The sequence below is a fragment of the Sebastes umbrosus genome, chromosome 11 (genome assembly GCF_015220745.1).
Source record: "Sebastes umbrosus isolate fSebUmb1 chromosome 11, fSebUmb1.pri, whole genome shotgun sequence".
Lineage (NCBI taxonomy): Eukaryota > Metazoa > Chordata > Actinopteri > Perciformes > Sebastidae > Sebastes > Sebastes umbrosus.
In genome coordinates, this window is record NC_051279.1 from 2202650 (window position 1) to 2217127 (window position 14478).

Below are 14478 nucleotides of genomic sequence, written 5' to 3' on the forward strand. Positions count from 1 at the left end.
GGAGAAATGCTGAAGAGGCGGAGCTGGAGTTGCAGGATACAGGAAGTCGGCCGGGCAGACACACAGCTGACAACCTGCTAAACTAAACTAAATGTGCGGTGGAGACTTTTACTGGGAAAGTGGCTGCATGTCCGCGACACTACACGCAGCATCGACTCGTTAACAGCATCACTAGAATCCTCTAATGTTTCAGTACATCATAAAATGATTTTGTGACTCATTAAAACTGAAAATCTCTTCACCAAAGAAAGAGTAAATGGGATAGTTGATTACTCCCTCATCATATTACGTTCACACAGTTACAGCACATCTGATATACTGAAGCCTGTACGCTCATTACTGTTGATTTTACAATGTCAGTTGTCTGGACTGTGTAACTGACAGATTGTGTGTTCTGTCTCTTTGTCTGTGTTTCAGGTGACTGTTGCAAAAAAAAAGAAAAGAAAAGATGAAGACAAAGATGGAGGATCCAGACAAATGGAAGAGCCCCAGTTCTCTTTATTTATTACCTTCACAATACGTGTGAGCGTGGGTGTATGTGTGTGTGTGCGTGAGAAAGAGAGTTAGCATCGGGTATAGATATGAATGCATGTGTGCATTATGAACGGTACCTAAGATTTCAGGCTTATCATTTGCAAATCAATTTTGTTTACTTTTTATAAGGTTCCAATAACTCATATATCATCGTCACAGTATAAACAAAAGGACTTTACTATTGGTACATATTGTGTTTTGTGTTTGTAACTAGCCTCCTATTTAAGAATGTATATTTGTATGTATCATATACTCATCTAGAAACTATATAATGGACAATTTTAATATTTGCTTCATCTTCTCACCACTATACTGCTCACGCCAAGACATGCAACTCAACAAACGCATACAGCATACAAGCAAAACTATATCTATAAAACAAAAACTAATGCAGTCCGTTCAAAGACAACAAAAATGAATCCTAAAGAGTTAGTTTTCCATTTCTTTCTCACCAGGTTCAACTCTTATTTGTGGAACTGCAGACAATAATACTAATACTAATAACTGAGGGCTTTCAGCTGGTGTAACACATCCTCTGGCAGCCATATTGGAGGTCCAAGTGGTGGCCAATCTAGGTACTGCAACAAAACATATGCCCTGTGGTCTAAAAGGCATTTGAACACGATTATAAAAGAGACATCTGTAAAACGATTATTCTTTGTATTATGAGTTTTTAAAACTATGAGTTTGTCAAATTTTCCCAGAGGCTAGAAAAGCTGTTTTTCATTTTGTGTGTGTGACATCATCTTAGTGTAAAGTCCATAGGACAGGGATAGGACCTAGTATATGTATGGACTGTGTACGGTCAGTCTGTGAATTTCTGGCTAAATTGTTAAACAACTAGTCAGTGGTCATGTCTGTAATGTTAAATCCAGTGGTACATGTCCACCAGGTCCAGCGAGGACACTAGGGGACTCACTGCTCCACCAAAAGAACGTAAACGTTGGAGGCTTGGCCCCGTTCATTCCTATTAGAGTTGCTCAGTGGAGCATGAAGCCTAAATGGCTCGACTTCCGCCTGGAAAAGTACCCGGATCTTGGGCACGTGGAACATGCTCGATCACGTGGCTTGGTCACGGGGTCCCAACATCACGCTGTCGTCACGGCTTGGCGCTCCAGCCTCGGTCTGGGTCTCACTCACATGAACGGAGGAAGGGAAATAACTCTGGATTCGGCTATTAGTGCATTTTACAACTTTGAAAACTTATTTTTTTAAATAAGGGCTATTAGATTGTTCATACTGTGAAGTTGATTCACCTCAAAAATAATTATCCGCTGAGTTACAGACGTGTCATACCCCAATGTAAGTCTTTGGGAAAAAGTATTTTTGGGCCCAATGGCATCACGGGACGGACACGGAAGTTGCAGTACCGCCGTTTGGCCACTACAAAAGTTGGGATCAACGACCTGCGCTCTTCCTGGGGTGGTTGGTCACTCAGTGACAGACTTTAGCGTTTTGTAGCGCTGGCCCTCTGCGGTCCAGCCACAAACCTAAGAGATCTTACAATACATCCATTAGACAAACATGGCTCACACTTTCTCGTTTTCACTTCACATGGGTTAAAATATGATTATTATATCAAAAAAACTATCATTATATAAAAGTGTGTGAGTAAAATGTTATCGTAATCCATAAGAATGATGCGAGTAATAAGGATACCCTTTTCATTTTTCCAATGGACCTCCATGACGTAACCAGACCTGGCTCATAAGAGTTTTGTGTTGCAACTGAAAAGCCTCTTGAACATAAATGATCTCTGCTGGAGATGTTGAAGGTGCACACATAAGACAACAGGGACAGCACCAACCAGGGTGCAATACCGTAATTGACAACAGCTGTACGTGTGTGTGTGTGTGTGTGTGATAGAGTGTGTGTGTGTTGTAGTTTGTGCATGAGTGTATTAAACATGGGCAATAGCTAAGCATTGGGGCTTCCATCCATGCACATGAGCTAATGTACAAAAGGTAAAACACCAAGGCAATAGGTTGTGTGGCCTATTGTTTGATCTAGCCCACGACAATCCTCCGTTTCACTTTATCTGATACCATCAAAAGATCTTGCAATACTTTATTAGAAACAGATGATCTATGTCAACAACTTCTTGTTAAGCTCATGAGTCAAATGTTAAGATTGATCCAGAGCTTTTCTTATCTGACAAATCAAATAAGTGTCGGGATGAGTGCTTTTACAGCGTGCGTGCAGTTTGTGTACTGTAGGTGGTGATTAACTTTGATCAGTCCCTTCACCACCGACGTGCTCTCATGCAGAGACTTCCCCTATATGTGTGCCCCTCAACATCCTATACGTTCTAAATGTTTTGCAACTTTTTATGACACTTTGACGAAGGTCAGATATATATAACGTAGTATCATCTGCACAGATGTTTATACAGTTTTATGGTCTTTATTTGGATGTTTTGTGTGAAAATATTTGAATATTACAAGCTTAGACGTATGGTGATAATTGTGAAGTACTATCAATACAATGGCTTCCTCTTTATCAATCAGTTTGATGTGGACTGAAACAATAATATTGGCCCTGCACTGTTGATTAGCTGAAGATGATAAGGCAAATGTGACGGCATGGAGAATTTGGAAGCTGTGGGAACTTATCATGTCGCTCCACAGCCTATTAAACACACTCACACACATACAAACACACACATACACACTCACATTTATAATATAGATGTCTTGCCTGCTAGGATAACCTTCCCGCACCCTAGTGCATCTAGTCCTATCAGCTACAAGTACAGTAACCTGCAGCCCTTCCATACCCCCCTCCAGCTGGTGTTTGCTTTGCAGTCTGTCGCATTCAAGGATAGGTTTGGATTTTTTTTTTAATGTGTGTCTTAATACAACACTTGTGTAATGTCTGCCTCTTCTCAATACCAGCCATGAAGTGATATTTATACAGTACCAAAATTCATTCCAAAGTTCAGCTGTAGCTAATATGAGGCTTTAGCAGTCCGAGTTAGCCAAGTTTAGTGTCCAGGCAGTCGTGTAAGTTTATCGACCGATATTTTTCTCAAGAGCTGGTGGACCAGAGCTTAAATGACAAGCAATATTGGACTAACATTTGTCAGATGTGCTGAGATTTGGATGTTGTTTTGTTGCTGGAGATGTAAGCTGGTAGGTTTTTGCTAATATTTTAGCCACAAAAACGAAAAAAAAAACCCACCTGAGTGGAAACATTGGAGATTCTCAAAAAAGTACAAATAGTGCAAAAAAAAAAACGGTTTTACACTTGACCGAGGTGGAAAAGTTGATGCGTTGACAAAAACAAAATAGCGACTAAATCAGAATGTACATGAAGCAGATGAAAACAACAGATCTGTGTGAAACGAATGTTCCGCAAATTGCACATGATACAAACATGAATGCCATAATATTTCCTTCACGATTTCCACGTGGTTTTGTTTGTTTGAGGGTTGACATTCATAGCACCATACTGGAGAGTTAGCGCCACCAGCTGTTTAACTCAAAGCGCACAACTCCTAATATTTGCTTAAGAGTAGTGGATGGAAACGAACATTAATTTGCATTTTCTTGTGCCGATTTTCTGGAAATTCAGTAAAAATTTGAGCTACATTTGGATGGAAACTTGGCTTTTGACTGCTGAATATTAGTTTTGGCTGAACTTTGGAATGAATTTTTGCACAGAACAAGAACTGTAGATCAGTGTAGCCACTTGAGTTAGACTTGAAAATATCCAAACCTATCCTTTAAAGGAGGAAAAGCATTGAAAAGAAGGAATTGGACTTGTATAGCACTTTGGCATTTTACCATGACTGTGTTCCAGTCCAGCTTCTTCGACTATAGAGTGTAGTGGCTCAGAGGCAAAATAATGATTATGGGCTTGACTCTCCCCCCAATAGCGTTTTGAAAATGCACTTTAAAGAAAAATCAGTTTGCCCTACATTCCAGCCTGTATGGTCACTTTTATGCACTTGCTTTGCCCTTAATGATAAATATAAATACTGTATATACAGTATATATATATATACCTTTGCTTTCCCTGACGCAAAGCAAACCAGCCCTTCTTACAAATGTAAATATCATCTCCTTGTTTTGAACCTTTACCACAGATTGAGGAGAGCTCATAGAAATGCTGTACTTGAAGTTATCTCGCGGCTTTTCAGTGTCATCCCCAGGCTGTGATTGTGCAGCGGAAAAAAAGGGGAGGAGAGGGGGTGGGTAATGCCAGTAAAGCGGCGTGACAGAAGAGGGTTAATACCATCGAGCTGTGCTAAGATTGCCCAGCCTCATGTGGCTTTAAGGGATTGCAGGCAGTATTAGCAGCTGAATAATTATTTTTGGCATGTTTCTCCGTGTGCACACTTTCGGTGTGGCGTACACCGCTTTGTTTGCCCCTCAACACGCTTACTTCTGTGGAGCTTTGGCAGCCTGCAGTCTTGTACAAAAACGTATATTTTTGAGTCCTGTGTGGGCAGAGTTCCTGAAGGCACTCTGTTCAAACTTGAATGTTCTTCATATATTTCAAATGAAGTCCAGTGATAGGAAGACTTGATGGAAATTGCACATTTAGCACTGTGACAGGAAACATGAGAAATAATATCAATAGAAATGTCAAAAGGTGGAAATCGATAAGGTGGTGACGCACCTTCTATGAAGTGAAATAGTGATGCTTCCACTATGTTCGTATACAGGGTTGCAAAGGTCCCCTTAATGCTATCAAAGAGAAATCATGTATGAATAAACATATATGATGAATATAAAATATAAGGCATCTATTTTTGGCGTTCTTTATCATGTGGACAGAAGTGGTATCGGTATGGAAAAACGTATAGGTTGGATCCAATGTGCATCCTCGCTGTGCTGAACAATGATTCTGTGTTTGCAACTTTTTTTCAACAAAGCTTCTCTCGCGTTTTCTTTTTTTCTTTTTGTATGCTGCACTGAAAATATGTCATTTTCACAAGTGGTTTGGAAAAACAGAAGTGTCGTCAGTCACTTCATCAAGTGAAACAATATAGTATACAGTAGAATAGCTGTTGCATTATTTGTTACAACCTGTATGTAATGTTATTATGGAAGATGTAATGTCCTTCTGTAAATGTTGTTTAATGTTGTTTTACCTGAAATAAAATTTATTAATGCTTCAGATGTGTCTGTGGAGCTCTAATGTTGTGTTTTGATTGCCCCTGGCTGTAAGACGCTGCACAACGCGGTCTCACGGCAGTTCATGAAATAGACACTTGGCACGGCTTTCAACAACGTATTCAATAACAAACAGAATATTGATTCATATTTGATCAGTGCTGCCTAGTTTGACCGTTTGATCAGAGTTCACCAGTGATTGACAGCTGCCTCCGTTGAATGAACAGCCAATAGGAACGCTCTGGCCCAATTCCAATCCGGCCCCTCCACCCCCCCACTCCGTGGTGGAGTGAACTCTGTAGTCACACTCACAGCTCAATGAAGCTCCTTTAAGGTGGAGGGGATCAATCCAGCAGCCACTTTGGGACGACCTTCCCTCTCTACGGCAAGGAAACAGATACCAGAATCAGAAATACTTTATTGATCCCAGGGGGGCGGGAGGGGTTGAGTTACGTTTTGCTCCTGTTCTAGAATATAAATATAAATATATAAAAATAGAGAAATCATAAGAAACTATAAATAAGAAATATAAGATAAGATAAGATAAGATAAGATGAACCTTTATTAATCCCTGGACGGAAATTCAGGTGTCAAAGCAGCAACAGCAGCAAACAGAGTGAAACACAGGAGAGGTAAAGGTATACAACAATTATAAAAACAATAAATAAAGATATAAAAGATGCAGAGTGAATGGGTGAACATAGTGTGTGCAGTTCGTCAATAAATAAATGTAGTATGTACATATGTGCAGTCTATAAAGTGGTATATAGGATGTATAGCGTAAAGTAAGTGTAAAGTGCGCCAGTGGTTAGAATCCAAGATGGTTGCAGAGTTGTGCATGTTTAAAGTTCTTAAAGTCCTCCTAGTTCTCATATGGGGGTCAGCCTTGGTTGTGGAGCCTGATGGCTACCAGCATGAAGGACTGACCCAGGCGCTTTGTGTTGTGCACATACTGTGTATATAACGACAGTGCAAATAATACTGCTGAAAAATAAGATATATGCAAATAATATAAATGCATGCATTTATAAAAATGCAAGAATAGTGTAAAATAAGAATATTAGTTTAAATGTTCTGTATAAATACATGCAGTGTTAATGCCGCAGTAAACCAGATTACTGCACAGCTGAATTATTGCACTAAATTATTGCAGTTGAAGATATAATAAATTATGGGGCTATAGCTCCTGATAGGGGTAAACAATTATAAATATATGTTGTGTGTAATATATATATATATAAATATATATATATTCCAAACCGCCCCCTGCACCCATATATATTACACACAACATATATATATATATATATATATATATATATATATATATATATATTTATATACATAACAATTTATATCTAATGAACATGTCTACCGTTTTCTAGATTGGTCAAGGGTAAATTTGATTCTAAATACAATCTACTTACTTTATGTTGTTGATGTCTGTATGATAATAAAGTAGAATAAATTAAATGTCTATCAGTTTGAGCAGTTTACAGTTAATGTTTGTCAGCAAACCTACCTGTTCAAAATCTCCCAAGCCTGCAGTCCATCCTGTGAGACCATGTAGAGGGAGCAGAGTCACCTGAATCATCCAGGGGAGGAGTCTAGAGAAGGGGAGGCTATATGAAGGCTGGGTGTGTTCTGGTTCAGATCCCATTTTGACTGAGTCCACCAGTAAATTGTTTGTACAAATCCCTTCGCTTGAGACCAATGCTGCCAACCCAGTAAGTTGTTCACAGTGATTTTGATAATTTAGTTTAGACAACATGTGGTTTATATATTCTTTGAGTTATTTCAACATATTCTCTACCTTGATTTAAAGTGTGCATCCACCTCCTTAATAGATCCGGATATTGTTCTGGAGCGGTGTAATATAGGTTATATAGGTAATATAGGTATATTTTGTTAAATGGGGCACAAACCGAGTCGTAGGTGGAACATATTGGTATTTGTTTTAAATTAAGGTTAGAGTTTACAGGCTGATAGAGGAAACCTAGAAAGTTGCGGAAGGTCTAATTTTTTTAGGTTAGGTTACAACCTGTTCATACATTGGCAATTAAAATGATTAAAACCCATTTAGACGTGTAAAAACGTACAGTCCCTTTAAAGCAAAGTGACTCTTAGTGATTTGTGGTACATTTGTAGTAGGGATGTTCATAATTAACCGTTAAACCGTTAACCGACATTAAGCATTTTAACCGATAACGGTTCAATATCGGTTAAAACGGTTAAAAGAAATATTTATAGTTAATTAAAAAACTCAAACCGGCTCAAACTGGCTGCATGTCTGCGACACTACACGCAGCATCGTAGCTGCTAAATTAACGCTCCCGGACGGTGAACTGGAGACAGTGAACGCAGCATCGTAGTAATTTGTAGTAAATGAGCTAAAACATTAAGGAACTTAATGTTAACAAAAACACTGGTATGGTCCTTTAAGATGCTCAGTAGACCTGTACATTCACCAATAGCAGGGCAGAGGTGAACTGAAATGAACCTCTGCAATCCACAGTCCCCCAAATCTGATATGAGAGAGAGAGAGAGAGAGAGAGAGAGAGAGAGAGAGAGAGAGAATCTGAGCTCTGTAAAGCCAGTCAAAGTGAGACAGATGTAAACAGGAAGTGGGCTATTTTTCAATGCAGATGTAGTTTATCTGACTGGATGTACCCCACATACCGAACAATGTATCTGCTATTAGTTGACATTACTCACTAAAACACACCGTTGAATTGATTTTTCAAATTTCTAGGGGTTAGACCTAAAATATCTTATATTATTAAATTATTTTTTTCATCTTTGTCATTTTCAATTTTATTATTTTTGTTTGAATAATTCTCTTTGTCACGCGATTCCCAATTTTCACCTCAATATTATCGCAAATACTTTAAATCACCTTATAAAACTCTGCACTATTAATACACTACACTATCCTTATTTTTCTTTGCCTGTATTTAACCAGGTGAAATGTCTGAGATTCAAATACTCTTTCTCAAAGGAGCTCTTTCTATAAAGGCAGCGATAAAAACGTTAAAACATGAAATACTAACAACATAAACATGCTGCGTCACGTGCTACAAAAGAGCACTCGAGCATTCATTATATTTAATTAAGAAGTAATGCTATATTTTGAAAATAACATGCTGTATATCATTCAAGTATTTATTATTTTTTTGGAAAATTCCATATTCATAAGAAATGTATCTACTATACATACTTACATACATAATGTATACATATATATATATATATATATGTATATATTGCTTCTATATTTACCATATACCAAGTACTTCCTTTATTATTATACTGTATATTATTTGTAAATACACTATTATTTTTATTTTTATTTTATTATTTTTTGCTACTTAATTTACTGTTTTCTTAATGGAGCTTCCCAGCAAAAAGTATTTTACAGTGACGGTGTGACAATAAACATCTTGAGTCTTGAATATATATATATATATATATATATATGTTTCTGTATATATATATATATGTGTCTGTATATATATATATATATATATATACACACATATATTTACACACAAATATATATATATACACATATACACACACACACACACATATATATATATGTGTGTGTGTGTATATATATATGTGTCTGTATATATATATATATACAGACACATATATATATATATATATATAAATATATATGTGTCTGTATATATATATATACAGACACATATATATATATATATATATATATATATATATATATATATATATATATATATATAAATATATATATATATATATATATATATACAGAAACACATATATATATATATGTATGTGTGTGTGTGTCTTTGAGTTTTCTAATATAGGCTATTTATATATAACTGTCTTTTTAACATAAGCTACTTCAATACTCTTCAGTATAATGCAGTATTGGGGAATTTTATTTAGAAAGTTTTGACCGGAAGCGCTGTTGAACGGTGCCGTGCTTGACTCTCCGGGATGAGAACCGAGCAGAGCCGAACAGAACCGAACAGAGCCGAGCAGAGCCGAGCAGAGCTGAGCAGAGCCGAGTAGAGCCGAACAGAGAGAGAGGGAGAGAGAGAGAGAGAGAGAGAGAGAGAGAGAGAGAGAGACACAGAGAGAGAGAGAGAGAGAGAGAGAGAGAGAGAGAGAGAGAGAGAGGGAGAGGGAGAGGGAGAGGGAGAGGGAGAGGGAGGGAGAGAGAGAGAGAGAGAGAGAGAGAGAGAGAGAGAGAGAGAGAGAACAGGTTTGAGCAGCAGTCTGACTGAAACACTCTCAGTGTCTTTAGACCGGATCAGAGGATCAGATCGGAGCTGGAGGAGGAAACGACTCGATACTTTGTTTCTTTTGGTGGATTAATATCTGGAGACATTTGATCCAGCTGGTGGTTGAGTCTCCTCTGCGCGCTGAGGACCTGGAGGACCTGGAGGACCTGGAGGACACAGAGGAGACAGACTGAGACATCCAGCTGGAAGAAGAGACGCCAACAAAGAGCGTTCAAGGAAGTCTCAGCTGAGAGACCGGGAGTTAGAGAGAGAAAGTGTCTCCTCCTGCAGCGGGGACATGGTCTCCTGCAGCAGGGACATGGTCCTCCGGTCCGGTCTCACTCTGCTGGTCTCCAGTCTGCTGCTGGTGAACGGACAGTACGGTGGAGGTGGAGGAGACCGGGGAGGCGTGTCGGTACCGGAGCACGGGTTCTGCCAGCCCATCTCCATCCCGCTGTGCACGGACATCGCCTACAACCAGACCATCATGCCCAACCTGCTGGGCCACACCAACCAGGAGGACGCGGGTCTGGAGGTGCACCAGTTCTACCCGCTGGTGAAGGTCCAGTGCAGTCCGGACCTCAAGTTCTTCCTGTGCTCCATGTACGCGCCCGTGTGCACGGTGCTGGAGCAGGCTCTGCCTCCGTGCAGGTCTCTGTGCGAGCGTGCACGGCAGGGCTGCGAGGCGCTCATGAACAAGTTCGGGTTCCAGTGGCCGGACTCGCTGGCCTGTGAGACCTTCCCGGTGCACGGTGCCGGAGAGCTGTGCGTGGGCCAGAACATGTCTGATAGAACCGAGCCGGAACCAGCATCGGGACCGGGCGGGTACACCACCGAGCGAGCGGTTCCGGATCCCGTGAGCGGTCAGTTCCGGTGCCCGTCGTCGCTCCGGGTTCCTCCCTATCTGAACTACCGGTTCCTGGGTCAGGAGAACTGCGGAGCGCCGTGCGAACCCAAAAGGTCTCACGGGATGATGTACTTCAGCGAGGAGGAGCTCAGGTTCTCCAGGATCTGGATCGGGATCTGGTCCGTGCTTTGTTGCGCGTCCACGCTGTTCACCGTTCTGACCTACCTGGTGGACATGAAGCGCTTCAGCTACCCGGAGCGTCCCATCGTCTTCCTGTCCGGCTGCTACACCATGGTGTCCGTCGCCTACATCGCCGGGTTCCTCCTGGAGGACAAGGTGGTCTGCAACGACCGCTTCGACAACGACATCCGGACCGTGGTGCAGGGCACCAAGAAGGAGGGCTGCACCATCCTCTTCATGATGCTCTACTTCTTCAGCATGGCGAGTTCGATCTGGTGGGTCATCCTGGCGCTCACCTGGTTCCTGGCGGCGGGGATGAAATGGGGCCACGAGGCCATCGAGGCCAACTCGCAGTACTTCCACCTGGCGGCGTGGGCCGTGCCCGCAATCAAGACCATCACCATCCTGGCCGTGGGACAGGTGGACGGAGACGTGTTGAGCGGGGTTTGCTTTGTCGGCGTCAACAGCGTGGACGCCCTGCGTGGCTTCGTCTTGGCGCCGCTGTTCGTCTACCTGTTCATCGGGACGTCCTTCCTGCTGGCGGGCTTCGTGTCGCTGTTTCGCATCCGAACCATCATGAAGCACGACGGCACCAAGACGGAGAAGCTGGAGAAGCTGATGGTGCGGATCGGGATCTTCAGCGTGCTGTACACCGTGCCGGCCACCATCGTCATCGCCTGCTACTTCTACGAGCAGGCCTTCCGGGAGCAGTGGGAGCGGACGTGGATCGGCCAGACGTGCAAGACGTACGCCGTGCCGTGTCCCGTCCAGAACCACCCCAACATGAGTCCCGACTTCACCGTCTTCATGATAAAGTACCTCATGACGCTCATCGTGGGCATCACCTCCGGTTTCTGGATCTGGTCTGGGAAGACCCTGAACTCGTGGAGGAGGTTTTACACGAGACTGGCTAACAGTAAACAGGGTGAGACCACGGTCTAACGTGGTTTAACCCCGTCCCCCCAACACACAGACTCCTTAGTGACAAACTGAATGATAATCCACTTTTCATTATTTTCTTTTGATTTTTCTCGGACTGACGGAAGATACTTTTGTAATGTACATATGACATTTGTGAGATTTTTGTAAGTATATATTTGTATTTAAAGATTTAAAAAAAAAATCCTTTTTAAAAAAAAAAACACTAATTTTTTCGTACTTTGGACATAATGGAATTGTACTTTAATCATCACAAAGAGCCAGCTGACCATCAGCGACCCCCCGAGGTCCCGTGACCCGACTTTACTGTGGACACCACTGGGAGTATTTCACATCCAGCAGCGTCGGTTGTCTTTGATCAGTGAGCTCTCCTGTGAGCGGCGCTGGGTCTATTCTAAGCAGAGTCCCGTGAAACCCAAGTGCTTCCTCGTGGCTCCCTCTTATCCCGATTAACCAGCTGTAGTTTGTGTTTCTGTTGTGCAGCTGAGCAGCAGTTGCCTGGGTCTGAAGGGAAGTGTCAGCGGCCTGGGAGAAAGAGACAGTGCGCAGGTTGTGAATGTGAGTCATTGTGACAGATGCTTGTGGTCTGTAGCTCCGGCCCTGACAGTCAGATCATTCCTTTCCAAATAAAGCACACACATAATTATGCCAGGCTGAAGGACCATACCAGTGTTTGTGCATGTTTCAGTTCTGTATTTGACAGTATTACCTCCTCTCAAGGTAATAATATGATGTGTGTTTTTCACCTTCCTGGAAACAGTTTTCCTTTTATTCAGCTACAAATCATCTCACAGACACTTTAAAACTGGGTAATTCTGCACAGTGACCATCATGTCTGCTTCATATTGTTAATGTTATTGCTGCAGCTGTAAGTGTAGATCGATTCCCTGCGATATATGACACAACAATTTGACAACTTTTACCAAATTATCAAGTTCCATGACCCTGTTAGGAAGGAAAACACATCATGTTATGGTGTTACAATGATTCGCGTACGTAGACATGAATTTCACTTTTTTTTCCCGTGATGGTCAGCACGAGATCAGTTCGTATGTAATCCATGTAATTGTGAACCAGGAAGTATAAAGAACGGCAAAAAACACAGGACTTTCACCCGCTGTTGGTGTCGCCGTGTGAAGCCAGAGGTCAAAGTTGATTTATTTGTCGCGTAACTTCTGAACTTAAGTTACGGCACTTCCTGAGTTATATAAACCCAAACCGCAATCTTTTCCTAAACCTAAGTAGTTTGTCGGCTAAGCCTAATCAAGTCGAGTTTTATTTTGAAAAGGCTGAAGCGAGAATTGACATGTGTCCCATGTTGAATACGTTGTTGAAAGTCGTGCTGAGTGTTATGAAAAAAAAGCGTTGTGTCTATGTACACTAATCAGTTATTTAAACCCAAACCACCATCTTTTCCTAAACCTAACTGAGTAGTTTTATTTTGAAAAGACTGGAGCGGAAATTGACACGTGTGCGTCACGTGTTGCTGGAAATTTTGTTGGAAAACGCACAAAAAAGATGTTGTTGAAAGTCGCGCTGAGCATCACAAAAAAAAGATTGTGTCTATGTTCACGAGTCAGATCTGATTTTGTGATTATTTCATCACCTGCCGTGAGACTGTGTTGGATCTACTGTATGTCCTACAAGAATCATAAATATGCACAAATACTGGTTCCTTTTTCCAGCAGTGATTCAAAACAGCATTCATATTATGGACTGTATTTGTGTTTAGTGAACTTAGAATAAAATGAATCTGAGTTGTTAAACTACTCAGCTGGGAAACATTCAAATCAAGCAGAAGACCTCTTTAATTTACATTTTGTTTTTGTGCATACGTGCTATGTAAAAATCCTTGGACACCCTTTGGACTTTACAGTTTGTTCAGCTATCCAGTAATAATAATATATATTTTTTCTAGTACACCAAAGCAATAAAGAACATTTGATTTATTTTCATGAATTACTTCCAACTAAATGAAAGACTACTACACCCTTTGTGTCATCAGAGTAGAGCAAGGAAAGCTTTATTGATGATTGATAAATAATTTCAGACATTTGTCTATTTGCTGACTAGGAATGCACCGATCTGACATTTTCAGTCCCGAAAGCGATACCTGGACTTTGTGTATCGGCCGATAACCGAGTACCGATCTGATACCGGTGTTTAATTAATAAGCTGTATGCCTCACTGTGGTGAAGTGACTGGGATCATTCTGTTATGTGTATATATAAGGAAACATCAGGCTTGAATTAAAACATTGCTTTCTTAACTTTGTAAAGCAAAATGTAACAAATAAAATACATAAATAGGAATTTACTGAATTGTTATGTATTATTAAAATAATACATAACAACTTAGCAAAAAAGAAAAGCTTCAAAATTAACAGGAATTACAATTCAAGTGTAAACCTTTTTAATGCAACAACAAATTGGTCAACACTTAAAGGTCCCATATCGTGCTCATTTTCAGGTTCATACTTGTATTTTGTTTCTACTAGAACATGTTTACATGCTATAATGTTCAAAAAAACAATTTATTTTCCTCGTACCTTCTGCCTGAATATACCTGTATTCACCCTCTGTCTGAA

At 40.8% G+C, this 14478-nt stretch overlaps 2 protein-coding genes across 4 annotated transcripts in view; both read left to right on the forward strand.

The window, feature by feature from the left end:
* The window catches only part of cdk14 (cyclin-dependent kinase 14), a 161603-nt gene extending 160891 nt beyond the window's left edge, over positions 1-712 (forward strand). For all 3 annotated transcript variants that reach the window (XM_037785139.1, XM_037785140.1, XM_037785141.1), the window contains one exon: positions 418-712. The gene's annotated coding sequence lies outside the window, so the exon portion shown is untranslated. The remainder of the gene's footprint in view (positions 1-417) is intronic.
* A 9176-nt stretch (positions 713-9888) lies between these two features.
* On the forward strand, positions 9889-12165 carry fzd1 (frizzled class receptor 1). Its single transcript, XM_037785138.1, has one exon. It carries the CDS (start codon positions 10224-10226, stop codon positions 11892-11894), a length of 1671 nt encoding a protein of 556 aa, XP_037641066.1. The 5' UTR covers positions 9889-10223; the 3' UTR covers positions 11895-12165.
* Positions 12166-14478: the final 2313 nt, after the last annotated feature.

What these genes read in the sequence shown, in the direction of transcription:
- fzd1 (XM_037785138.1), top strand. Translation starts at nt 10,224, where the DNA reads ATGGTCTCCTGCAGCAGGGACATGGTCCTCCGGTCCGGTCTCACTCTG.